General features: G+C 45.2%; 1 protein-coding gene across 2 annotated transcripts in view; it reads right to left on the bottom strand.

The window, feature by feature from the left end:
- Positions 1-218: 218 nt before the first annotated feature.
- Positions 219-27,293, bottom strand: part of SMARCB1 (SWI/SNF related BAF chromatin remodeling complex subunit B1) — a gene marked incomplete at its 5' end in the record, with an annotated part of 37,490 nt that continues 10,415 nt past the window's right edge. For both annotated transcript variants that reach the window (XM_084245810.1, XM_084245809.1), the window contains 5 exons: positions 219-457; positions 857-988; positions 6,463-6,653; positions 20,278-20,444; positions 27,004-27,131. In XM_084245810.1, the coding sequence (XP_084101936.1) occupies positions 418-457; positions 857-988; positions 6,463-6,653; positions 20,278-20,444; positions 27,004-27,131 (658 nt within the window). In that variant the 3' untranslated portion in view covers positions 219-417. The remainder of the gene's footprint in view (positions 458-856; positions 989-6,462; positions 6,654-20,277; positions 20,445-27,003; positions 27,132-27,293) is intronic.

Consider the following 27,293-nt stretch of genomic DNA (forward strand, 5'->3'; position numbering starts at 1 on the left):
CCCTGTCCACCTGAACTCGAGAAGTGCGAGAGGCCTAGCACACCAGCCTTGGCCACAGATCACTCAGCTAGGGGGGATCTTGTTCTCTCCCATTCTTATTCTTACATTACCACTTTGAAGAAATGGAACAGGACCTGCTCCTTTTATTTAAAAAGTGTTGCTAGCCCTGCCTGGGGCTCCTATAAAAAAACGAAACACAACCCCAGACAAGGCCTCTTCCCAACCAGAGACTGGAGTGCTGGGGACCGGAGCTCAGCAAATGGAATGTGTGCCTGGAGGGAGGGTCACCTGGAAGGCTCCCTGCCCTGTGCTCCTCAGGGCTGCCCAGGCTGCCCCCTTGCCTCCCTCTTCGTCAGATGAAGGAGAGGTGGCTCCATCTTCTGAACACACTGTGGGAGCCAAGCGCTGATGGGCTGGTTACCAGGCTGGGGCGGTGTTGGCGAGACGCCTCATACGCCTAGAGGAGGGGAAAGGATGGTGACCTGGGGCTAGCTCCCAGCCTTGGGTAACTGCCTTCCCCAGAACTCTCTAGGGTAAGCAGATGTGGGAGCGGGGACCCAGCCCCTCCCCTGGCCTGGGCCTGTCTACCACTTGGTCCCCTGAAGCTGCCCTCTCTCTTACCTGCCCAGGTTCCACCCTCCTCTGCAGGGATCTGTATAACCAGGTGTGGGCTGTGGTCAAATCCGACCTAAGGGCTTACTTTTGTGCCCTACAAGGAAATTCATTCCTGGCGGGCTAGACAGGGGTTCTTCCTGAGAAGGTTTTCTGAGGTCCCTCAGAAATCACTAGGGAAAGCTAACATCCCCTACCACTGCCTGGTAGGGCAGAGCCTCCTATAGGGGACCAGGGGAAGTACCTCGTGTTCCTGTCTTGGTCTCGAATCTTCTTTTCCATCTCAGCATCTGTCAGAGTCTCTAGCAGTGGGCACCACTGGTCAGCATCGCCTGTGTTCCGGATAGCAATCTCCACCGTGGGTAGGGGGTTCTCACTGTTGGGGGCGGGGGCAGGGAAGAGCAACTGATAGTTTCAAAGTTGTAGCTGAAAACATCCACAGAAATCACTGTCCAACCCCTCCCACTGTTTGCAGAGCTCAGCAAACAGCACTGGAGCCAGGACATGGCAGGAAGGCACAGGCCTTTCCTGCTTCTTCCTCCTTGGTGGATCCATCTCAGTGCCAACTCCTCAGAGCAGTACTCCTGAGCAGAATGGCCAGGGTGCTCCTGTCACTCAAACATCAAAGCAGAGCCTCTGGAGATGCCAGGACCTCTCCCAGCAACAATAGTGCTGCCCCCAAGATCCTGTGGGCTTCTTCTCAAAGCAGACTCTCAGCAGGCTCTTTGCTGCCACCCCAGCTATCACAGCATCTCAGTCCTAGAGACAGATGTTGTGGAGGTGGTTCCCCTTGACAGTACAGTGTTGCTGGGCTGGTGTTATCACAGCCTGGCTGGGGGTGATGGGGGAAACAGGGAAGAGGGCTATTGCCCATTCAGTGTCCAGGACTAGGACCAGTGATAAGCCACTGCTCTGACTCTACCCGAAGGCCACCTGCGCACCCTCTTAATAAGTGGACACAGTGTTGGGTTGCAGGGGTCAGCAGGGCACATGCTTCAAAGCTGGAGGATGGGGGCGGGAAAGTGTGGGTAGGAAGCAGGGCCTGGGGCTGCCACCTCTTTGGGCTTTGGTTTCCAAGTCTGTGACAAGAGGCTGAAGGGACAGGAGCTGCCAGGAAAGCCCGTTTTCCTCCTGCCTTCGGGGCTGATGCCCAAATCCCCAACCTGGCAGATGTGCCTCAGAACATGATTTTAACTCCTTCCTACTGTCACCACTCTGACCTGTCCAGGCCCTTTTTTCTATACTCCAGCTGGGCAGGCTGCCCAAACTCATGCTTATGACTCAGGCCACTGACTAGGCAGCGTCAGCCCCCATCCTGTGGCACCCTGGGCAGACCCTTCCTCAGCAGCTCCTGACAGCTGTTCTCAAACCAGTGTGGCGGTTTGCCAATCCAGGAACTGCCTAGCCACAGACCCAAACATCATTCCTCACCTCGAGGGCTCCCCCCTTCCTTGGGAAGGCAGACATGAAAGGCGCCAAGCCCACGCTGAGGGGAGCAAAACAAGTTTTCCTCTTAATTTAAACAAGAGCTGGTGAGTGGTGTTTACCTCCTTTTGGCTCTGGGAAGATTCCACTCCAGTGGGCTGTTCTAAAATAGGAACTGCTTGAGTCAACCATGTAAGCAAGGGCTGAGAGCCAACAGGCCTGGCTAGGGCCTGGGGGAGACATGCAAGCAGAACTGCCCAGTCTCCTACCCCTCAGGGGATTTTTCTGCTCGACTTCCAGGCCCCCTGGGACTCCAGACATTCCTCCCACTCCCGTGTCCAGGTGAGACCCAGAGCCTAGGGAGGGGAAAGCCGTGGCTGAGGGGACAGAGGTCCCAGACTAAAGCTTGCAGGGCATCTTGAGGTTCATTTGCAATGTGATCCCATTTTTATTCCTTCATACGTGATACAACAGGCCAGCTGAGCAGCAATACCATGCCTTCTTTATAAACAGTTTAATTGTGAGAGGAAGAGACAATGAGGGGAAATGACTTGCCTGCGGGTGCACAACTAAAAAGAGGAGACAAATGACGTAACTGTTTACGATCAACTGACTTTCAACAAGGATGCCAAGTCCACTCAATGGAGAGAGAGCAGTTTTTCCAACAAACAGTGCTGGGAAGAGACCCTAGATTAGGCAATGATTTCTTAGGTATCACACTTAAAGCACGTGCAATAAAAGAAAAAAATAGACAAAAGTGAACTACATTAAACTTTTAAACTTTTGTACGTCAATGACACTGCCACGAAACTGAAAAAAGACAATCCACAAAATGAGAAAATATTTGCAAATCACATGTCCTAAGGATCTATAGAGAACTCTTAGACTCAATAATGGAAAGACAATTAAAATAAACCAAGGAATTTAGCCTCTTCCCCAAGATATACAACTGGTTAATCGCACATGAAAAGCTGTCCACTAGCAAGAGTCATTAGGGAAATGCAAACCAAAACCACAGACTGCCAGAATCAAAAAGTCGGCTGGTGAGCACCTGCCTATCCCTGGACCCCGCCCACCCAGCAATACTATACTGGCCACTTTACTCTAGGAGATCCACACACACTGCCCCTTCCCCATGCCAACAGCTTCTGGTGCCTTTGTTGGTCTCTGCTAGATGGGGTGCTGTTTCTTTGTGTCATCAGCTTAGACATAGGGCTGGCCCAGAGAACATGCTGTTGACTGCTGGCTGGAACTCTCCTCACAGGCACACACACATATTGGTCAATGTCTAACACCCTCACACTTGTGCCCTGCCTAGCCCAATCAGAGCCCTCTCCCAGTCCAGTCTTGTGCCTCATGCCACTGTCTCTGTTCTTGTTCCATTGGCTCTAGGTCGTCTCTATGTTGTTCTGGTCCAGCTCTGTGTTCCAGGAATTTGCCGTGTGCCCTTGTTTCTTCCTTGTGCCACTTAAAGCTGTGATTCCTGCCTCCACTTGTATCAGGCCTGCCCATCGACTGCTGAGGAGAAACAGCCTGTTCTCTGCCCTGTTTCCCCTTGACTTGTGGGCATCCTGCCCCTGCTCACACACAACCTGTGACCAGCAGCTTTTCTTACTCCACCATGAACACAACTCAATGTCACTATCGCTTGAGGAGGGCACCACAGTCAGAGGCTGGACACCATTTGTGGGAGATGGAAAGGACCGGCTCATAGCATTCAGAGTGTTTCCAACCTGGGGAGATGGAGGCCCAGAATGTGAAGCCCCTTCTAAGGAGTCACATGAGGGCCTCTCTGGTGGCATAAGGGTTAAGTCTCAGCTCTATCATTGATATAGCCCGAGTTCCAACCCTGGCCAGGGAGCTAACCTACATATGGCTCAGCAGACCTCCCCTGTCTCACCTGCTGCTCCCCTTATCAGTGTATTTCAGTCAATTGGCCTGTTTTGCTCCCTATACAGTCTCTGGTGAATCCTCTCACACCCAGGGCACCTCTGGCCCACACCCCAGTTCTATGCAAAATATAAATAAATAAAAAAGGAGTCGTGTATCTTAGTTGCTATGCATGGGAGACAAGCTAGAGCTTCTGGCTCAGACTGCCAAGGGCCCCTGGCTCTCGCTCACAGGAGGCCACTGTCCTTTTCATAGGCAGAGGCCTGAAAAGCAGGGAAGAGTTGGTGGTGTTCTCCCTGGCGGGGAGGTTCCGAGGGGTGGTATGATGCAATAGGAAGAATGCTGGTTAGGGTCAGAAGACACAAGTTCTAGTCCCTCACTCACTGCAGCAGGCCTGGATGAGGAGCTAATCTATGACCCTAAGTTCCCCTTCCTGTCCTCATCAGCTCTCCCAAAGTATCTGGCTGCCCAGACAAAACACAGTACACACAATAGGCCAGGCCCAGTGTGAGGAGGTCATGAAGTCTGGTCAGCTGGGAAAACACCGGGAACATGCCTAATGCCAAAAGAAGTGCCCTGGACACTGCCCAGATTCCTCTCTGTCTGGCCTGGACTGCTGCAGAAGTAATGCATGCACATCCTGGTCTCCAGAAGATAGACCCCATCTTCGATTCTGAGGACACAAACCCTACAGACTCAGCACTGAGACCATGGAGTAATAGAGGTCAGTGACACGCCCCACCCACATATATGTGCCTATCAGAATTGGGGTTCTGACTCGATGAGCATCATAGAGGTACTTGTCCATGTCACTCTCAGGACCTGCAGAGCATCACCTCTGCTGGTCTAGGCCTGGAGTCTTCACTAGGGCACTATGTGAACCACACACATTGCCGTGCCCACCAGATACCACCACTCTGGCTCCTGAAGCCTCCTCTCTGGGATTGAACCACTGGGTTGCCAGAGCTGCTGGAGGTTATAGGAGGTGACAGATGTGCCCTCTCAGCCCAGGAGCCCAGAGCACAGGTCAGGCAAGACTCAGCTCCCCAGGGAGTTTAGCAGTTTCCCAGGCCTGGAACATCACACCCTACACATGAAAAGTCATTCCTTTTATCTTGCTCAGTAACAGGAAGTCACAAGAAAATTGTCTCTTGAGATTTCTGAGAGAACCAGCTGAGACCAAACTTACTAATAAGCTCCATTAGGATTCATGTTTTTGCAAAAAGATCTTTGCACTTGCTCATCATGTACCGTCTTAAGCCGTAATCCCTAAGTAATGACCACCAAATGTGCACAACAGCCTGACATCTGTTTTGATGCAGGGGTACACAGCATCACTCTTGCCCTGAAAACATCCCAGTGAGGAAAAGAAGCTTGGGGCGGGTGGGGTTTCCTTGGTGGCACAGAGGTTAAAGTCTCAGTGCTATCAAGCTAGTGCCAGCCACTGTGACATGAGTTCAGTTCTCATCCAGGGAGCTAACCCACATGGTGCAGCAGATCTCTACAAGCAGCACAGAAAGGAGAAGAGCTGCTGCCAGTAGAATGTGGCCCAGTTCAGCTCAAGGTGGGTAGGGGAACCTTGTGACACTTGAGGCAGGAGGAGCAAGTCAACAAATGAGCCACTATTCCGAATGGAGCCACTGGAGCCACTCCTATCTCACCCATTGCTCCTCTAAGCTGTGTCTTTCAGTAGATCCACCTGTTCTGCTCCCCACTCTGTGTCTAGTGAATCTTCTCGCCCCCCACACCTCTGACCTATACCCCAGTTCTTGGATACATAAAAAACAAAATAAATCTTAAATAATAAAAAAAAGCAGCTCAGGGGGTAGGGTTAGAAATCACAGAACAGCCCTGACGCTATTCAGTGAACACCTGCCCAGCTCCTGTCTCCTGGTCACACTGTCCCATGCCCACACTGCTGCCCCACCACCAACAGATATGTCATATCTGTCTCTCAAGGAGCCCTCACCTCAGTACACATGACACTGAAACAGAATGTTTGCACTTCCACCTTCTCAAGCAGCTGGATGCAGCTCTATTTTCCATGACACCTAGTGTGGGGTCGAACCAACATGGATGCCCACCAACGAACAAGTCTCAACTGAACGACCACAAGAAGATACAACAGTAAAAAGAAGCTGCTGGGAGCCCCTGACTCTGGAGAGCTGGGAGGGCCCTATGCAGTAGCCCTTGTTTGAAAGAGAAGGCAAGTCCATCAGTTGAAGAACCCTGGGGTGGGCAGCCCCAGTAGAGGACAGTCTACAAGCAGCACAGAAAGGAGAAGAGCTGCTGCCAGTAGAATGTGGCCCAGTTCAGCTCAAGGTGGGTAGGGGAACCTTGTGACACTTGAGGCAGAAGGAGCAAGTCAACAAATGAGTCATTATTCCGACTGGAGCCACTGGTGGCTAGACTGCATTTTACTCTGAGGCTCCAGAAGGTCCCCAAGGCATCAATATACACTTAGAGGCATCCTCCCTCCAAGACAGATTTGCAGAGGAATGAGTAAGGGATTTGTCAATGAGCAAATGATCCTACCTGAAGGCATAGGTCTTCTGATGCCAGCTCAGCTGTCCCCGAATGCTGTAGGCAATGGTGGTGACAAACTCGCCGCCCAACCCTAGCTCTGAGCATAGCTTCAGGGCGAACTTCTCCGGTGAGTTCTCCTTCTCTGACATATCCCACTCAAACTGGTCCACCAGCGAGATGTTTCCCACGTGGATGTTCAGCTGGGGCAAAAAACAAAGCATGTAAGTTAGAGCAGTCAGAATTATGTCCACCCCAGGGAGGCCTCAGGTGGAGCAGTCTGTTCTGGGGCTGCTAGGCTGGGCCGGACACTGTCCTGTATTTACCTGTTGAGAACTAGGGCTGCCCCCTGCCCTGGCTGCAGTTTCTTATTTGAAAAATGAGCCCACAAACCTCCCGGGGCTTCCACAAGTGCTCTGGCTCAGCAGTCGCTCTCAGAGGAAGGCACTGAGTTCCACCTCACCTCTATCCCAGTTCCCTAGCTCCCTGCCCTGGCCTCAGCTTTGTGCACCACATTCTGTTCACTGCAGCCAAGTTTCCTCAGTCCTTTCCTTTCTCCAGGGAATGAAAACAGGGTCTCAGAGGGGAATCAGAAGAGCTACCCGTCCCCCAACTGGAATCAAATGCAGGGTGAACCATGTCAGTATTATGGGACCAGAAAGACTGTGAAGCGGCAGGCAGTCCACAGAAACACATCAAACAGGACTTAAGGACCAGGGAGCCCAGTGGTCCATACCCAGTTCTGGCCCAGGCATGACACCAGGAGTCTTTGTGACCACAAGGTGACACACATCCTGTGGAATGGGTTGCCTGTCCTCTGCCAGTTGGTGATTAATGCTTTCACCTATTGAAAGCTACACATGCATACCTAGCAAGGAGAAACCTGAGGGATACAATGGTGTGTAAAACAGAGGAAATCTCATCTTCATGGGTTGACTCTACGGTGAAGAGAGACACAGACACAGCAAGTTAAATATGCAAATGTGTGGTGTATCAGATGGCACAAGTGCTAAGGAGAAAAAGGAAGGGACAGTCAGGAAATACAGGGTTGGCCCGGGAAAGGTGGCATTTTAGGAATAATGAGTAAGCTGAGAGATCCAGTCACCTGGCTCCTGTGGTGAGTCTTTCAACTTCCTTCACAAAACGGTGTTTTGAGCAAAGGAAAGACACAATGCCACTGAGATTTCCTGTAACAAGTCCTGGTGGTGGTGGTGTTATAGGGCAGCCCCGATACAAAACGGGGTGCCTGACTGGGGGTCCTCACCCGCGCGCTTAAAAGGACTTATCAATGCTCTACTGCAGGCACACGCGAAAGGTTAATAAAAGGCTTATTTACAAGGGAAGGGCAAAATGAGGAAATGTACAACTCAGGGAAAAAAAGTGGGAGACAAAGTTTTAAATGCATCCTACCCGATCTGCCGATCTGGAATCCCAAATGGCACTCTGAGAGCTGGCTGCAAGCCAGGAGCCGTGAAACCCAGGAGGCGAGCGAGAGAGCAAGACCCCCCAAGGCCCACGTGTTTGGTTTTTATACCAAACCTGGCTGCTTAACTCCACCTTCAGGTCCCAGCAACCTTCCCTTTGGTGGTGATGGGATTTGTCTTTCCCAATGTCCTGATGGCTTTGGTCTGGAGTGGGGGTGGAGTCCACAAAGCCTGCATGGAATTAGCTCAGGACATCCTTTCCCCCTAATAGTGGCAGCAGTGGGGTGGGGTGGTGAGTGGTGGCTGGACTCTAGGTGGACTCAGAGACTAAATAGGATCAGAACTCCCAAGCAGGTGCGCAGCACTGGGGCCATGTTCCTACCTACCTCCCCAGCCTTAACCTGTATCACCCTATATAATGTTTCACTCCTCAGAAAGGGGAGGGACCAGCCCTGCAGAAGCACTGTGATGGCTCACACTTTAGCAGCACTAAGCTTCTGATCAGAGCATAGTTGACCTGAGCCAGGGGACTTGGTACAGGCTCTGGGCCCAGCATGGCCAAGAAAAATACTGTAAGTGGCTGCTCCAAGCTAAGGCACTGTTTTGTGAGCAGAGAGACACTCCTCAGATGCTATTCCTCCAAAGGTTCCTGTCTTCTGCTGTGTCCCAGAAACCAAAGAAAAACATTCAACACAGAAGCACTCAGCTCTTCTGCAGTCCCACTTACACGGGAAAATCAGGGTGTGACTTTCAGTTTCCTCATCTACAAGATGGGACCTTGCTTCTAGGTAACTGTGTTCATAATACTTATGTCCTGAGAAATTTAACAGTGTCTTATAGCAACAGAGCTTTCCTGGGTCAGCTATGTCTGACCCCAGCACCAGTGAACACTCACACCTAACACCCAACCTGGGCATGGCCTCCCATTAGCCAATACCATTCCTGAAGTGAAGATTACAGATAATTTGGAGGGTCTGAAGGGGCCCCAGAACTAACAGTTGTCCAGTCTCCAATTTTCTGGTTGGGGAGCAGGTAGCAGCCTCAAGCAGGTTTTCAGCTGACTGTCCATAAGCTCCATCAGCATAATAAACAATTCTGAGAAAAATGTCTGGAAAGCCAGCTGGTCAGACTCATGAGGACCTGACCTTGGTCACTTGGAACCACTTTGCTATGGTTAACTCCCTAAGGCTGCATCCTTACCACAGTTACAGGACCCTTAAAGATGCAGCACAGAGAGACTTCTGGAACATACTCCAGAGGCAAGAGGCTATGCATGTGAACACAGATGAGATTTCCACTGCTATATGCCACACTATTTTTTTTTCCCCATGACACCCTCCATCTTTCTCACTTGTGTCCTTTTTCTGTTAGCTGGCTTAAGGTGAAGCTAAAATGGGTTAAGGAAAACAAGTTCTTGTTTATCTCAAAACAAACTAGTAAGATTGGATCAGTAACTGAAAACCTCCCAGAAAAAAAAGTCTGAACCTATCAGCTTCACTGTGAATTCTATCAAGCATTAAAAGCACTTTATCAATCCATCCCCAATTCTGTAAGAAAAATGAAGAGGAGGGACTGCTTTGTAACACATTGTCCCAATACCAAAGCCAAAGACACTGTAAGAAAAACTACAGAAGACCAAAATTCTTTACAAACACTGATGCAAAAATCCTCAACAAAATACTAACAAACCATTCCAGATGCCAAGTCACAAGACGGAGCGTTGGGTCAGGAACCTCACAAAATCTCTGTGGAACTGAGAAAGGGCTATCCCCTCAGTCAGAGGTGAGCTGAAAAGCATGCGCAAGCCAGGCCCCATTCCTGACCATTATTTGGAGCCCAGAGGGGGATCCATCCACCATTGGGGCAGACCCCGAGACCTCAAGACTCCCCCTCTGGAACTAAGTAAATACAGAGGGAGGGGATTTTCAGGGACAGCATCCATCAATATATCCATAGTACCACTGCCCTACTGGAGTTCTGGCATAACATTACTGGACTCGACTGGGCCACCAATTTCCGACATCCCAAAAGGAGTACCCCAAGATGCCTGCCAGTACCAATGACACAGTTTCCCAAAGCATAGGACAAATTAAAAAACAAACAGCAGGGAGAAGAAAAATTACAAACCACCAAGCAAGTCCTCAGGAAAAGGACACACCACAAAAAGAAAACCAACCACCAGAACGCAACAACAGTGACTTGGAAGAACTTCTTAGCCTTCTAGATAGAGAATTTTAAAACTGCCATGATTAAAAAACCAAAGGAAGACAAAAAGGAAAAGAATGATATGAGAAAAATAATCAAAGATCAGAAGAATGAAATTGAGTCCCTAAAGAGGGAAGTGAAAAAAACACAGGAGATTAAAAGATTAATGGAGGAGCTAAAGAACTTCAGGAAAATCAATGAAAACAGAATAGATGAAATGGAAGAACAAACCAGTACTCTCAGATACAGAAATAAAAAGAACTAAAGCAGAAAAGGAAAGAGACGTATGAAGGAAAACGGATGAAGAAACACTTTGAGAAATATCTGACTCCATGAGAAAAGGAAATATAAGTTACAGGAATCCCAGAAGGAGATGAGAGAAACATAGGAACAGAGAAAATACTCAAGGAGATAAAGAGAATTTCCCGAGAATGAAGAAAGAGCTGAAAATAGACATACAAGAAGCAAGAACAACACCAAACTTCCATGATGAAAGAAAAAATACAGCAAGATACATAATAGTAAAACCCAAGAATCCAAGACAAGAAAGAAATAATAAAGCTGACAAGAGGGAAGAAACAGATAACATACAAAGGAAAACCAATCAGGCTGACATCAGACTTCTCTGAAGAAACACTATGAGCAAGAAGAGAGTGGAGGGACATAGTCAACAAACTCCAAGACAACAAATGCCAACCAAGAATACTTTATCCCACAAAGCTTTCCTTCCTCTATGAAGAAAGAATAAGGACCTTCTCAAACAGAAACTCTAGAATTTCATTTCAACTAAACCCTCACTCCAAAAAATATTACAAGAAGTCCTACAGCCAGAATCAACAGAGGGATGAACAAGAACGAAACAAGACAAGGAATAAAACCACAAAAAGACAAACAAAAATGGCAAATACAGACGCCAATGTATCAATATTAACTCTAAATGCAAATGGACTAACCTCATCAATAAAAAGACACAGAGTCGCAGGCTGGATTAAGAAACAGAACCCAATCTTTTGATGTCTTCAGGAAACACAAAAGATAAAAAACAGACTGAAAGTAAAAGGATACAAAACAATCCTACAAACAAATAGACCAAAAAAGAAGGCAGGAACAGCTATACTTATATCAGATAAAATAGGCCTCAAACTAAAAAAGGTAAAACGAGACCCAGAGAGTCACTACATTATGATTAAGGGGACAATACATCAAGAAGACATAACACTCATTAACATATACTAACCAAATGAAGGAGCACTAAAATATATCAGACAACTATTATCATCTCTGAAAACAGACAGCAGAGAAAATACATATGTAGTAGGAGACTTCAACACACCACTCTCAACAACGGATAGATCACCGAGACAAAAAATAAGTAAGGACATTAAAGCTCTAAATAAGCTCTAAATAAGGATCTAGACCTCATGGGCTTAACAGACATCTATAGAACACTGCACCCAAAAAAATCTAAGTGCACATTTTTCTCAAGTGCACACAGATCATTGTCTAGGATCGATCACATACTGGGACACAAGACAAACATCAACAGATGCACTAACATTGAAATCATACCAACCATCTTTTCTGACCATGAAGGCATCAAACTAGAAATAAACCATAAAAAGAAGGCAAGAACCCTCCTATCTCATGGAGATTGAAACCCACACTACTGGAAGACAACTGGATCAATGAGATCAAAGAAGAAATTAAAAATACCTTGAGGGCCTCCCCGGTGGCACAAGAGGTTCAGCGTCGCACTGTGAAACTATTTGCAGCCTCTGCAGCATGAGTTCGATCCCCAGCCTGCCAGGGAGCTACCCAAATGGCACAGCAGACCTCTCCTGCCTCGCCCACTGTTCCCCTCAGCAGTGTATTTCAGTAGATCTGCCTGTTCTGTTCCCCACTTTGTCTCTGGTGAATTCTCTCACCCCCTGCACCTCTGGCTTGTACCCCAGTTTTTGTATACATAAATAAATCTTTAAAAAGAAAATACCTTGTGATGAATGACAATGAAGACACAGCTCTCCAGAACATATGGGACACAGCAAAAGCAGTTGTAAGAGGAAAATACACAGCAATTCAGGCTCACATTGAGAAACGAGAAAGAACTCAAAGAAACAACCTAATCTTCCACCTTAAAGAACTTGAAAAAGCACAACAACAACAAAAAAAAAACCCCAAAAGCCAGTAGAAGAAAGGAAATAATAAAAATCAAAGCAGAAATAAAGCAAACAATCCAAAAGATCAATGAAACCAAAAGTTGGTTCTTCGAAAAAATAAACAAAATAGACAAACCCCTACCCAGATCACAAAGAAAAAACGGGAGAAAGCACAAATAAATAGGATCACAAATGAAAGAGGAGAAATCACAACAGATCCAGCAGAAATCAAAAGAATAATCAGAGACTACTATGAAGTTACATGCAAACAAGTTCAACAATCTAGAAGAGATGGACAAATTCCTACAACTATACAATCACCCAATGCTAGATAAAGAAGAAATAGAACACTAAACAGACCAATTAGAAGCAGTGAAAATGAACTGATAACCAAAGCCCTCCCCAAAAACAAAAGCCCAGGACCAGATGGATTTACAAATGAATTCCACCAAACATTGAGAAATGAACTAGTGCCTATCCTACACAAACTCTTTCAAAAAATTGAGAAGGAAGGGATAATACCAAACATGTTCTATGAAGCCAACATTACACTATTACCAAAACCGAATGAGGACAACACAAAAAAAGAAAACTACAGGCCAATTTTTCTAATGAACAGTGATGCAAAAATCCTCAATAAAATCTTAGCCACAGAATCCAACAATGCATCAATAAGATAATTCACTATGACCAAGTAGGATTTCTTCTAGGGACACAGGGATGGTTCAACATCAGAAAATCAATCAATGTAATCTAACACATCAGCAAAAAGAAATATAAAAACCATACGATAATATCAATAGATACTGAGAAAGCTTTTGACCAAATTCAATATCCATTTTTGATAAAGGCCCTTGAAATTCTCAGGATACAAGGAACATACCTCAACATCATAAAGGCCATACATGACAAGCCCATAGTCAATATCATTTTCAATGGTGAAAAGCTGAAAGCATTTCCCTTAAGATCTGGAACAAGACAAGGATGTCCACTCTCACCACTGCTTTTCAATATAATACTGGAAGTCCTAGCCAGAGCAGTACGACAAGAGAAAGACATATAAGGAATCCAAATAGGGAAAGAAGTAAAACTAACACTATTTGCAGATGGTATGATAATACACATAGGGAATCCCAAAAACACCACAGAAAAACTAACCAAATTAATCAACCAGTTTAGTAAAGTAGCAGGATACAAAATCAACACACAAAATCAGTAGCTTTCCTATATACAAACAATAAATCTGAAGAAGAAATCAAGAAAACCATCCCTTTTATAATCAAACAAAAAAAAAAATCAAATACTTGGGAACAAAAGAGGTAAAGGACCTATACAAAGAAAACTATAAAACAATGTTAATCGAAATAAAAGAAGACATAAAGAAAAGGAAAGACATCCCCTGCTCATGGATTGGAAGAATTAACCTTATCAAAACGGCCATCCTACCAAAAACAATTTACAGATTCAATGCTATTCCAATAAAAATTTCAATGACAGGGGCCTCCCTGGTGGCGCAAGGGGTTAAGACGCACGCAACCTATGAAGCTGTCTGCAGCCACAGCAGCACAAGTTCGATCCCCGGCCAGGGAGACACATGGCACAGCAGACTTCTCATGCCTCACGTGCTGCTCCCCTCACCAGTGTACTTCATTCAGTCTGCCTGTTCTGTTCCCCATTCTGTCTCTGGTGAATCCTCTCACCCTCCACACCTCTGGCCTGTACCCCAGTTCTTATATACATAAATAAATCTTTAAAAAAAATTTCAATGACATTCTTCAAAGAAATAGAAATATTGATGAAATTCATATGGAGCCACCAAAAATCCCTAATAGCCAAAGCTCTCCTAGAAAAAAAGAGAAAGGAATGGAGGTATCACACCCCCAGACTTCAAACTATACCACAAAGCCATAACAATCAAAACTGCATGGCATTGGAATAAGAACAGACAACAGACCAATGGAACTGAATAGAAAACCCAGAAATAAACGCACAGATTTATGGTCAACTAATCTTTGACAAAGGAGCAAAGAATATGCAATGGAACAAGAAAGTTTGTTAAATAAATGGTGCTGGGAAAACTGGGTCGCTATATGCAAAAGAATGAAGCTTGAATACTACCTCACACCATGCACAAAAACCAACTCAAAATGGATTAAAGAACTAGGCATAAGAACATCACCCAAAGCAAAGGTAGTGAACGAAAGGAGAAACAGCTGGAACTACATCAAATTAAAGAACTTCTATACAACCAAAGAGACATTAACCAAAACTAAGAGATACCCCACTGACTGGGAGAAAATTTTTGCACACAATACTAATGATAAGGGACTGATCAAAAAAATCTACGAGGAGCTGACTAGACTCAATAAAAACAAAATAAATAATCCTGTCAAAAAATGGGCAGAAGACCTAAAAAGAAACTTCTCCAAAGAGGAAATGCAAATGGCCAACAGGCATATGAAAAAATGTTCAACATTGGGCCTCCCCAGTGGTGCAGCAGGTTGAGCGCAGTGCTGTGGAGCTGTCTGCAGCCTCTGCAGCGCAGTTCGATTCCTGGCCAGCCTGGGAGATACCCACATGGCGCCACAGACCTATCCTGTCTCACCCGCTGCTCCCCTCAGCAGTGTTTTCGGTCAGTCTGCCTGTTCTGCTCCCCGTTCTGTCTCTGGTGAATTCTCTCACCCTCCCGTGCCTCTGGCCTGTACCCCAGTTCTTGTGTAAATAAATAAATCTTTAGGAAAAAAAAAAAAGAAAAGAAAAAATGTTCAACATCACTTGTAATCAGGGAAATGCAAATCAAAACCACAATGAGATACCATCTTACACCAGTGAGAAAAGCACATATTAAAAAAACAAGCAACAAGTCTTGGCGATGATGTGGAGAAAAAGGAACTCTACTACACTGCTGGTGGGAGTACAAACTGGTGCAACCACTATGGAAAGCTGTGTGGAGGTTCCTCAATCTCCTAAAAATTGAACTTCCATATGATCCAGCAATTCCACTCCTAGGTATCTATAGGACACAAAACCATTAATTCAAAAGGGCACCTGGGGGCCTCCCCTGGTGGCGCAACAAATGAGCGCGCTGGGCTGCGAAGCTGCCCATAGCCTCTGCAGTGCCGGTTCGATCCCCAGCCACCGGCGAGGTTCCCACATGGCACGCAGACCTCTCCTGCTGCCCGCTGCTCCCCTCAGCAGTGTACTTCGGTCCTTCTGCCTGCTCTGCTCCCCGCTCTGGCTCCGGTGAATTCTCTCATCCTCCTGCGCTTCTGACTGTACCCAGTGCTTATATAAATAAATAAATCTTTAAAAAAAATTTTTTTAAATAAATAAATCTTTAAAAACAAACAAAAAAAAAAGGCACCTGGACCCCTATGTTTACTGCAACACTATTTTTTTTTTTTAAGATTCATTTATTTATGCATACAAGAGCTGGGGTACAGGCCACAGGTGCAAGGGGGTGGGGTGAGAGGATTCACCAGAGACAGAGTTGGGTACAGAACAGGCAGACTGACTGAAATACACTGTTGAGGGGAGCAGCAGGCGAGTCAGGAGAGGTCTGCTGCACCATTTGGGTTGCTCCCTGGCTGGCTGGGGAATGAACTTGTGCTGCAGAGGCTGAGGATTGCTTCATAGTGCTGTGTTTAAACCCCCTGGGCCACCACCAGGGAGGCCCTGCAACATTATTTACAATAGGTAAGCTATGGAAACAATCCAAATGCCCAAAAATAGATGACTGGATCTAGAAGATGTGATACATATACACCATGGAATATTACTCAGAAATCAAAAAAGATACACTCATGCCATTTGTAGCAACATGGATGGAACTGGAAGGGATCATCCTCAGTGAAATAAGTCAGAAAGAAAAAGAAAAATATCGGATGGTCTCACTTATAGGAGGAATGTAGAGGATCCAAATCAGTGATCAGGAAAAAAAAAAAAAGTAACTATAATAAAGTAAAAATCAAAAGTAACAGGCAACTATAAACTGGAGACATTCTGGGGGTTGTGGGGGGAAGGGAGTAGGATCAAAACAGGGGTGGAAGGAGCACAAGGGACCATGGTGATAGTTCACAGGTGAATGGGTAGTGGGAATTTCACAGGGGCTATAACCAAGATGAAAATGCATTACCTGGTACAAAAATGAAAAATGTTGTAAAAAATATATAAAATAGAATAATAATAATAAAAAAATACTACAAACCAAATCCAGCAGGCTATTCAAAGGATTATACAACTCCACGAAGTGGAATTTATTTCATCAATGTAAGGATGGTTTGACGAGAAAATTGGTCAATGTAACTAATTAATACAAATTACAGAATGAAGGACAAAAACCACATGATCATCTCAGTTGATGCAGAAAAAGCATTTGGTAAAGTCCAGTTCATTTTCATGATAAAAGTACTCAACTAGGAATAGAAGAAAACTATACCAACATAATAAAATCTATACATGGAAAAGCTCAATGTCAATTTCATATTCACTATCTGACAGCACTTGACCTAAAATCAGGAACTAAGCAACGATGCCTGCTCTTGCCACACCTATTCCACACAGTACTATAATTTCTAGCCTGAGCAATTATGCAAGAACAGAAATAGAAAGGTATCCAAAACAGAAAGAAGTAAAGTTATCTCTGTTCACAGATGATATGACCCTATATTTAATAAAACTCTACAAATTCCACAAAAAAGTTAGAATAAATGAGTTTATTAGCAAAGTAGCAGGATACAAAGAAACACACAAAAATAAGTTGCATTCCAAACTACTAACAATGAACAATCTGAAAAGAAAATTAAGAAAACAATTTCATTTATAACAGCATCAGAAAGAATACTTAGGAATTAAACTTAAGAGAGTAATATACTTGTACAATGAAAATTACAAAACATTGTTGAAAGAAATTAAGATGGTACCAATAAATGGAAAGACATTTCATGTTTATGAACTGGAAGACTAAATATTAGAGATCTACCAATCAATATAATCCCCACTAAAATCCAAGTGATGTTTTTGCAGATATGAAAAAAAAATCCATTCTACAATTTCATATTAAATATAAGGGATCCGAATCTTTTTGAAGATTGTGAAAGCAATCTTCAAAAAGAACAAAGTTGGAAGACTTACACTTCCTAATTTCAAAACTCACTGCAAAGGCAGTAATAAAAACAGTCTGGTACTAACATAAAGACAGACACTTACACCAATGGAGTAGGATAGCAAGCCCAGAAATAAACCCTTACATGTATTGCCAAATGGTATTTGACAAGGACACCTAGACCACTTAGTGGGGTAAAGGACAATCCTTTCAATAGTGCTGGGTGGAATATAGAAAAACAAAGTAGAGGAACAGAAAGATCTAAACCAAAACAAACCCTATAAATATGACTACAGAATTGAGAATACTAGAGGGGGAGTGTGTGTGGTGGGTAGGGAACAAATTAGAGGGGGGCCAATGGTCTAAGGTGGATTATGGTTCCAGTGTGATAACATATATCTGAAGAGGTACAAACCTATTCCCTTATACACAGTGTTATAAACCAATGTGATTTCAATAAAGAATGGCATATAGATTTAATAAGTGAGTTTAACAAGGTCCGAGATTCTAAATTCAATACAGAAATGTTTCTATATCCTAGGAACAAAAACTGCAAATAAAAATATTTTTAAAGTGATACCGTTTTTTTTTTTAAGATTTATTTATACATACAAGAACTGGGGTACAGGTCAGAGGTGTGGGGCATGAGAGCATTCACCAGAGACAGAGTGGGGAACAGAACTGGCAGACTGAACAAAATAGACTGCTGAGGGGGGCAACGGGCACGTCAGGAGAGGTCTGCTGCACCATGTGGGTAGCTCTCTGGCCAGGGATGGAACTCGTGCTGCAGTGGCTGCAGATAGCTTCATAGGTTGCGTCTTAACCCCTCGCGCTATCAGGGAGGCCCTAAGTAATACCATTTAAATTACCATCAAAAAACAAAAACTTCAGGGCCTCTCTGATGGCCTAGAGGTTTAGGTCTCAGCACTATCACCACTGTGGCCTGAATTCAATCCCCAGCCAGGGAGCTAACCTGCATGGTGCAGCAGATCTCTCCTGTCTTGCCTGCTGCTCCCCTTACTGTATTTCAGTAAATATGCCTGTATTGCTCCCGCCCCCGCAACTCTATGTCTGGTGAATCCTCTCACCCCCTGCACCTCTGGCCTACACCCCAGTTCTTCTATACAAGAATAAATTTAAAAAGAAACAACAAAAACATAGGTATAAAAAAATAAATGTTGCTAGGAAAATTGAATATCTACATTCAAAAGAATAAAGCTGGACCCTTACATAACACCATGTACAAAAATTAACTCAAAGTGTATAAAAGATACAAGAGCTAAAGCTATAAAACTTTTTTTTTTAAAGATTTATTTATGCATACAAGAACTGGGGTCCACGCCAGCAGTGTAGGGGTTGGTGAGAGCATTCACCAGAGACAAAGTGGGGAACAGAATTGGCAGATTGACTGAAATAGACTGCTGAGGGGAGCAGCGGGCAAGATAGGAGAGTCTGCTGCGCCATGTGGGCAGCTCCCTGGCTATGACTGAACTCGGGCTGCAGTGGCTGGTGATAGCTTGATAGTGCTACGTCTTTAATCCCTGCACCACGAGGGAGGCCCCCAAACTATAAAACTTTTATTTTGTTTTATTTTTTTAAGATTTGTTTTTTTGGGCCTCCCTGGTGGCACAAGAGGTTAAGCACCACACTGTGAAGCAATCCGCAGCCTCTGCAGCATGAGTTCGATCCCCTTATGCATACAAGAGCTGGGGTACAGGGCAGAGATGCAGGGGATGAGAGGATTCACCAGAGACAGAGTGGGGAACAGAACAGGCAGACTGACTGAAACACACTGCCAAGGGGAGCAGCGGGCGAGCCAGAGGAGGTCTGCTGCACCATGTGGGTTGCTCCCTGGCGGGCCGGGATCGTACTGTGCAGCAGAAGCTGTGGATTGCTTCACAGAGTGGTGCTTAACCCCTTGTGCCACCAGGGAGGCCCCAACTATAAAACTTTTTTTTTTTTTAAAGATTTATTTATTTATGCATACAAGAGCTGGGGTACAGGCCAGAGGTGTGGGGTATAAGAATATTCACCAGACAGAGTGGGGAACAGAACAGGCAGACTGACTGAAATACACTGTTGAGGGGAACAGTGGGTGAGACAGGAGAAGTCTGTTGTGCCACGTGGGTTGCTCCCTGGCATGGTGGGGAACTCGCTCCGCAGAAGCCACGGACAGCTTCATAGGTTGCGTCTTAACCCCTTGTGCCACCAGGGAGGCCCCCAACTATAAAACTTTTATAATAAAAATGCAAACCAGAGAATGGGAGAAAACATTTGCAAGTCACTCATCTGATAAGGGACTGATATCCACAATATACACAGAACTTGTAAAACTCAAGACAACAAAATCCTAATTCAAAAATGGACAAAATATTTTAATACATTTCTCCAAAAAAGATATGCAAATAGCCAATTAGCACATGAAAAGATGCTCAAAATCAGTAATCAATAGGAAAATGCAAATCAAAACAAGACACCATTTCACACCCAGGCAGGCTCTATTCTATAGCAGACAGGCCTGCAACCAAAGCATAGTTATACCACTTCTAGTCTGGATAGGTAACTTGGTGGGTAGGGCAGTACCTTACCCCAGGTCTGCAGATGGACAGTGAGAAAGTACAGGGTGTACTTTGCCCAGTATAGAGGTGATGTTCATCTTACTGTGGCCCACCCTGCTCTGCCTGTTACTGGCTTCTTCTCTTTTATGCCACTTGGGTTCTGCTCAGTGCCTGGCAGTGCCATAGCAATGTGATAGCCAAATTGTAAAACTCCTCTGTGATGCCTTCCCTGGGGTGAAGAGAGCCACATACTGCCTGAAAGAAAGACCACTTTCCAGAAGGGAAAAGACCACTTTACTCAAAACAAGGACCTCAAGGACAGGTTTACACAGTGACCTCGTTATATCCTTCAGCACACCCTAGGAGAAGGAGCCACCTACCTTGATGATGACACGCTGGTCTGACTGGTCTTCCAGGATACTGTCTGTGGGATAGGATTCAATCTGCTGCCTGATGGCAGAGGCGATGGCTGGCACAAATGTCAGTGGATTCAAATCCAGGTCATCACAGAGGATTTCTGAAAACATCTCAGGGGTCATCAGTTTCTCTAAAATCAGAAGACAGAGAAGGGATTGCTGATTGATTGCAGGACCACTGTACTTGGCTCCAGCCTCCCTCCTTTCCCCGCCCCTTTTCTTCTGCCAAACATCCTGACTGACTGAAGAAGATGAGGACGACAGAGGAACTGAGGCTGGCCCCCAGAAGATGGAGGAAGAAGTAGCATAAGACAACACCCTCCCTTTCTAGCCTTCATTCCACACACACTCACTCCTCCACAACCCTAGGGGTGAGGTCAAGGTCCTAAGCACTCCCTCACACTCCACTCACAGGCGTAGCACTACACTGCTGTGCTCTACCCAGTGAGATGTCTGGAAGGAGTTAAGAGTTCAGAGAACAGGTAACTGGGGACAACTACATCAAGACACAGAGAAGAGGGCCTCCCCGGTGGCGCAGCGGTTGAGCGCTGGGTTGCGAAGCTGCCCTCGGCCTCTGCGACGCCGGTTCGATCCCCGGCTGCTCCCCGGCCACCGGAGGAGGGTCCCACATGGCGCGCAGACCTCTCCTGCCGCCCGCTGCTCCCCTCAGCAGTGTGCTTCGGTCCTTCTGCCTGCTCTGCTCCCTGCTCTGGCTCTGGTGAATTCTCTCACCCTCCCGTGCTTCTGACTGTACCCAGTGCTTATATAAATAAATCTTAAAAAAAAAAAACAAAAAACAAAACAAAAAAAAAAAACCACACAGAGAAAAGGCCATCTACAAGCCCAGGGGAGAGAGACCTCAGAAGAAACCAACCCTGCCGACACCTTAATCTCATACTTCTAAGCCTCCAAAACTGAGGAAATTAATTTCTGTTGCTTAAGTCCCCTAGTCTGTGGTACTTTGTTATGGCATCCTGAGCAAATCAACATAAGTTCCCCTTCAGAATCAGTCACTTTGAGGCCAGTGTCTCAAGTGGATCCAGCAGGCACACATCTGTCTGTCACTTCCTCACCAGCGGAGAAACTCCTCTGAGATAACACCAGGCTCCTTGTGGCTCTTTAAGAACATTCCCTCAGCTCTGACTCTGGTCAATACATGTACTCAATAGATGACAAGCGTGGAGATATATGTGGGATATGCAACACATCCAAGCTCACAAGGACTGTCTGCAACCAGACAGGCTACAGCATGACACAGCAAGGTCCATGAGGCCATTACATTTTCGTCCTGCTCTCTTAACTCCAAACTTGATGACCACAAACCACTCTGTGATGAGCCATAGACAAGAGAAAGTCAAGAATTAATTCCCTCATGAGGACATGGCATGATTCTGTCACAAGAATCAGGTCTGTTTGGGCCTCCCTGGTGGCGCAAGGGGTTAAGCACAGTACTGTGAAGCTCTCTGCAGCCTCTGCAGCACAAGTTCAAGCCCCAGCCAGCCACGGAGCTACCCACAAGGCACAGTGGACCTCTCCTGACTCATCTGCTGCTCCCCTCAGTAATGTATTTCAGTCAATCCACCTGTCCTGTTCCCCACTGTGTCTCTGGTGAATCCTCTTACCCCCCACACCGCTGGCCTGTACCCCAGTTCTTGTATGCATATATAAATAAATCTTTAAAAAAAAAAAAAAAAGAATCAGGTCTGCTTAACAGACAACTGATCCCATATTTTTTCACTAGCCCAAAAGAAGGGCTAGACTAGCTGTGTTAATAGCACCATGGGGACAGACCCTGAACTCAATCAGTTTATGATTGATAACCCACAGAGCAAAGGAATACAGTATATTTTGGAGGCTGCAAGCAGGAAACCTCTAAGGCTGCAGTCTAAGCAACCTCTAAGAACACTGTCCAAAACATTTTTTAAAATTAATCTTTTTGAGAGAACTACAGATTTAAATGCAGTCTTGATTATTGTAGCCAAGTGCCTGGGGAGACCAATTTCTCCCACTTATTCTTCTTGTTCAAAATTTTTTTAGCTATTCTAGTTTCTCTACATTTCCATATAAATTTTATAATATTGTCTAAATCTACCAAAAAAATCTTTCTGGATTCTCATACGAGTTGCACTGAACTTATAGTCATTTTAACAACTGACATGTTGAGTATTCTAATCCATGAATATGGCATGTCTCTACATTTAGATCTCTAATTACTAATTCAGTGTTTTATTGTTTTCAGTACACAGTTCTGTACACAGTTTGTTAAGATTTACACTTAAGTGTTCTTTTTTATTGAATGATTATAGTGGCAATGTATTTTTAACTTGTGTCCTTTGTTTTTTTTTTTTTATAGAGGCATGTTTTATTTATTTGTTTGTTTGTTTGTTTATACATGCACTGGGTACAGTCAGAAGCACAGGAGGGTGAGAGAATTCACCAGAGCCAGAGAGGGGAGCAGAGCAGGCAGAAGGACCAAAGTACACTGCTGAGGGGAGCAGCGGGAGGCAGGAGAGGTCTGCGCGCCATGTGGGACCCTCCTCCGGTGGCCGGGGAGCAGCCGGGGATCGAACCGGCGCCGCAGAGGCCGAGGGCAGCTTCGCAACCCAGCGCTCAACTGCTGTGCCACCGGGGAGGCCCTAACTTGTGTCCTTTGTATAGTCAAATACAATTTATATTTGCATGCTTATCTTATAGTCAGTGACTTCCCTGAATTTAGTCATTAGTTCTGGCAGGTGTTTTGTAGCTCTCTCAGGGCTTTCCATGTACACAATCAAGTGATCTACATTTCTTTCTGCTTTAGATCTATTTTTTTGCCTAAGTGCAATGGCTAGTATTGCCAGCACTGTGTTGAACAAGAGGGTGATAGCAGACATCCTTGTCTTATCCCTGATGTTAAGACAGAAAGTGTTCAGGTTTTTTACCCTTAAATATAATGTTAGCTATAAGATTTTTTTAGAAGATTTTATTTATTTATGCATACAAGAACTGGGGTACAAGCCAGAGGTGTGTGGGGGGGGGCCGAAAGGATTCACCAGAGACCGAGTGGGGAACAGAACAGATGGACTGACTGAAATACACTGCTGTAGTATAAGAGTCAGGAGAGGTCTGCTGCGCCATGTGGGTCACCTCCTTGGAGATGATGGCTGGAGATGATGTGTGCTGCAGTGGCTGTGGATAGCTTCATTGTGCTGCGTTGTAACAGGAGAGGTCTGCCGCGCCATGTATCTCTGTGGCAGGCTGGGATCAAACCCGCACTGCAGAGGCTGTGGACAGCTTCACAGTGCTGCACTCAACCACCTGTGCCACCAGAGAGGCCTAAATAAAATAAAGCCACTAAATTTACAAGCCTCTAGCAAGACTGGCACAAAAGAGAAAAATCTGAATTACCAAATTCAGAAATGAAATGAGCTATCACTGCAGACCCTATAGCTATCAAAAGGGAAACTGTAACTTGAAGACCACCTACAAAAAATCCTATAGCTGGGCCTCCCTGGTGGTGCAAGGGATTAAGACACAACCTATGAAGCTAGCCGCAGCCACTGCAGCACAAGTTTGATCCTGAGCCAGGGAGATACCCATATGCGCAGCAGACCTCTCCTGACTCATCCGCTGCTCCCCTAAGCAGTGTATTTCAGTCAATCTGCCTGTTCTGTTCCCTGCTCTGTCTCTGGTGAATGCTCTCACCCCTCATTCCTTTGGCCTATACCCCAGTTCTTATATGCATAAATAAATCTTAAAAAAAAAAATAAAATAAAAAATACCCAAATCTCTAAAAACTGCTTCCTATAGCATGTCCTACAGTATAGATCCTCAGGGTCCTGATCATCCCTTCACCTATGTGTGGGAACAGATTCCATACTTTTTCCTGATTCAGCAGATCATCCTTTCTGGAGTATTTTAACATTGCCCCAGAAGGCTGATTGTTGAGGTAAATGATGACACTCTTCATCAGATAAAATCTCTTTTAAGTCCTTCTCAAAGAAGATAACCTGAAATCATTGTTAACTAACGTCTACCAAAGGCTTCGGAGACAAATCCCTTGGTGATAAAGACTCATGCTCACCTTTAGGATTCCTTCAAATTCAAATTACATCTGACTGAAAAAATAGTAAATCAACAGCAATTCTGAATAATCCCTTTCAACTACAAAGACAGGGGCAGTGTCTCCTAACCACCAGTTAAGAATCACATTTAGACATTCTAAATATCACTTTGGGCTGAGGATGACTTCACAAAATTATTTTGGTTCTTCAAGGGTTCGTACTGTAACATTTAGCGGTATGTGATATGAGGACTCCTATGAGGATCAGACTGGAGAAACTCACAGTGGTCTTCATTACATTATAACTGTGCCCTCTTCATGGGGGTCACAGGGAAAGATTCTCTCAGATTTAAGGACTTTTTATAATTCTGCTTCTTCTGAGTCATGGGTTGTTACTTACCTTGATCACACTGAAAATCATGTCCTCTCTCTGCCCATCTAGCAATGTATGCCCATTTAACTGTGATTATAAACTTAGCACTGGCTCATTCTCTATCTTCTAGTTTCATTTTCTCCTTTATTCAGTTTTCCTAACCAGTTTTTACATTTGCTTTATTCTTTTGTACCAGTAGTCCTTATGTAATTTTTTATATCCCTTCTGGAACAGGATGCAGACAAATAAATAGTAGGAGCTTTTTAGGTGTTGTACAAAAAAAAGTAACAAGATAATACATGTACTGATTCAGTCAAACAACAAAGTTCCAACACTGAGCCAGCTTCTATGCAGCAATAAAAAACAAGTCCTTGACCTCAAGGGACTGAAATAGAGAGGAAACAAGATGAATGAACAATAGGTATAACAAGGCCAGCTGAGACAAGTAGAGAACAGTATAATGGATGGGTGATGTATAGCACTGACAGTAGGCTGGCACCATTGAACTATTCTGTCCTTAAGTTGGGGCATTACCAGTGCACCATACCTGACCCTATCTATACACACCATAGCCTCCCCTCACCTATCATGTTTGTCATGCCTTCTTATGGCCATGTCATCTCCTTGCTGACATCCTCTCTCACCAGCTGATCTGTGGGTTCTGGAGGACAGGCACTCAGGCCCAAATTTCTGCTCCCAGGGTTGGACAAAAATACTCAGACTCAGGCCTGGCAAACGAAATGCCTGGAGATGGCCAGAGGAAGCTCCATCCTTCCAAGAAAGTGCAAGGCAACCAGGTATTAACAATCATGCATGTTCCTTCCTGAGAAAATCCCTTCTGGGAGAAAAATGTTGTAAGCAAATAGTTATCTGCCATGGAAATGTTTAAAAATAGCAGGAGAGATTTAGCAAACTAAGGTACTTCAACTCAACAGAAAATTCTGCACCAATTAAGAAGACCAAAGTAACCAGGATAAGTGAGGGAAAACAAAATTACAGTTGTACTATAACTCCAACTATGTATGTATGTGTGCATACGGAAGTTACTAGAAGAGAAAATGTAAAACAAACTATTATTAGGACAGTAAGATTCTGCCGATTCTGAACATTTATTTTAAAATGATGTTTGCTGGGTTTTTTTGGTCTGAAAACAATTTTGTAAAAAGTCTAAGATTCAAGAAAAAAATAATAAAAATGTGTAATTCCTCCCAAATGGGATAAGAACTCTAAATGCTCCTCCTATCATTCCCTTCTACATTAGCCAACAGGTTCATGTTTCAACTTTGGAAGTTAGGAAGAGTGGAAAGAGGGCCTCCTCCATGGCACAAAGGTTGAGTGCAGCACTGTGAAGCTGTCTGCAGCCTCTGCAGCACGGGTTCGATTCCCGAGCGGCCAGGGAGATTCCCTCATGGCGTGGCAGACTGCTCTCTCCTGTCGCGCTCACTGCTCCCCTCAGCAGTGTATTTCGGTGGTCTGCCTGTTCTACTCCCCACTCTGTCTCTGGTGAATCTTCTCACCCTCCCATGCCTCTGGCCTATACCCCAGCTCTTGTATAAAAATAAATCTTAAGGGGCCTCCCCGTTGGCGCAGCAGTTGAGCGCTGGGTTACAAAACTGCCTGCAGGCTCTGCAGCGCCGGTTCGATTCCCGGCCGCCGGGTGAGGGTCCCACATGGCGTGCAGACCTCTCCTGCCACCCGCTGCTCCCCTCAGAGTGTACCTCGTCAGTCTGCCTGCCCTGTTCCCTGCTCTGGCTTTGGTGAATTCTCTCACCCTCCCGCGCTTCTGACTGTACCCAGTGCTTGTATAAATAAATAAATAAATCTTTAAAAAAAATAAATAAATCTTAAAAAAAAGAAAAAGAGTGGAAAGCACATGCATCTGACTTGAGACTTAAAAGAGTGAGTTTAGGGAAGGGAAGAATGGAAGGGGAAAGGGAAGGCCTCCCAGCTAAGGGGACAACAGATGTGTGCAGGTACAGTGCCTACAAAGAACAGCAGGGAGTTAGACAAGGCTGCAGCAAAGGTACACAGAGCCAGGGAACTAATACATCAAGATCATCATCAAGCTCTGTGGACTGGCAACCTAGATCCAGGCCTCTGAACCACCTGTGCTCAGGAGAAGGAAGGAAACCAAGGCTCTGTTTCCTATGCTAACCCACGGGAAACAGTGGCAAAAAGAGAATAAAACCCAGAGTCGACATATTCCAAATCTATACCACGGTGCTCTCAATGTCATGTTGAGAGCCCAGGATGTAGGAGTTGCTGGCCCATGTACCATTCATGTTCCAGGTAAAGGCGTCCCGCAGCTTCTGCCCATCAATTTCCATGTCCAACCGGATAGGGACCAGCACCTCAGGCTGAGATGCATTCTCGTGGATCACAGCTGGGTCGTGGTCATCAAAGCTGGAAGTGAAATGGCAGCAAATTCAAAAGGGAGCACCATGGGACCCCCACACCTGGGGCCTCCCTCTCTGCACCACTGCAAACCTCTGAAGGGAGGGAGATTTCAACCTCAAAGGAGGACTTTCCCAGAAAGCTGTGGGAAAGGTAGGAGAACTGAGGAGC

The sequence above is a fragment of the Talpa europaea genome, assembly GCF_964194135.1.
Source record: "Talpa europaea genome assembly, chromosome: 10".
Taxonomy (NCBI): Eukaryota; Metazoa; Chordata; class Mammalia; order Eulipotyphla; family Talpidae; genus Talpa; species Talpa europaea.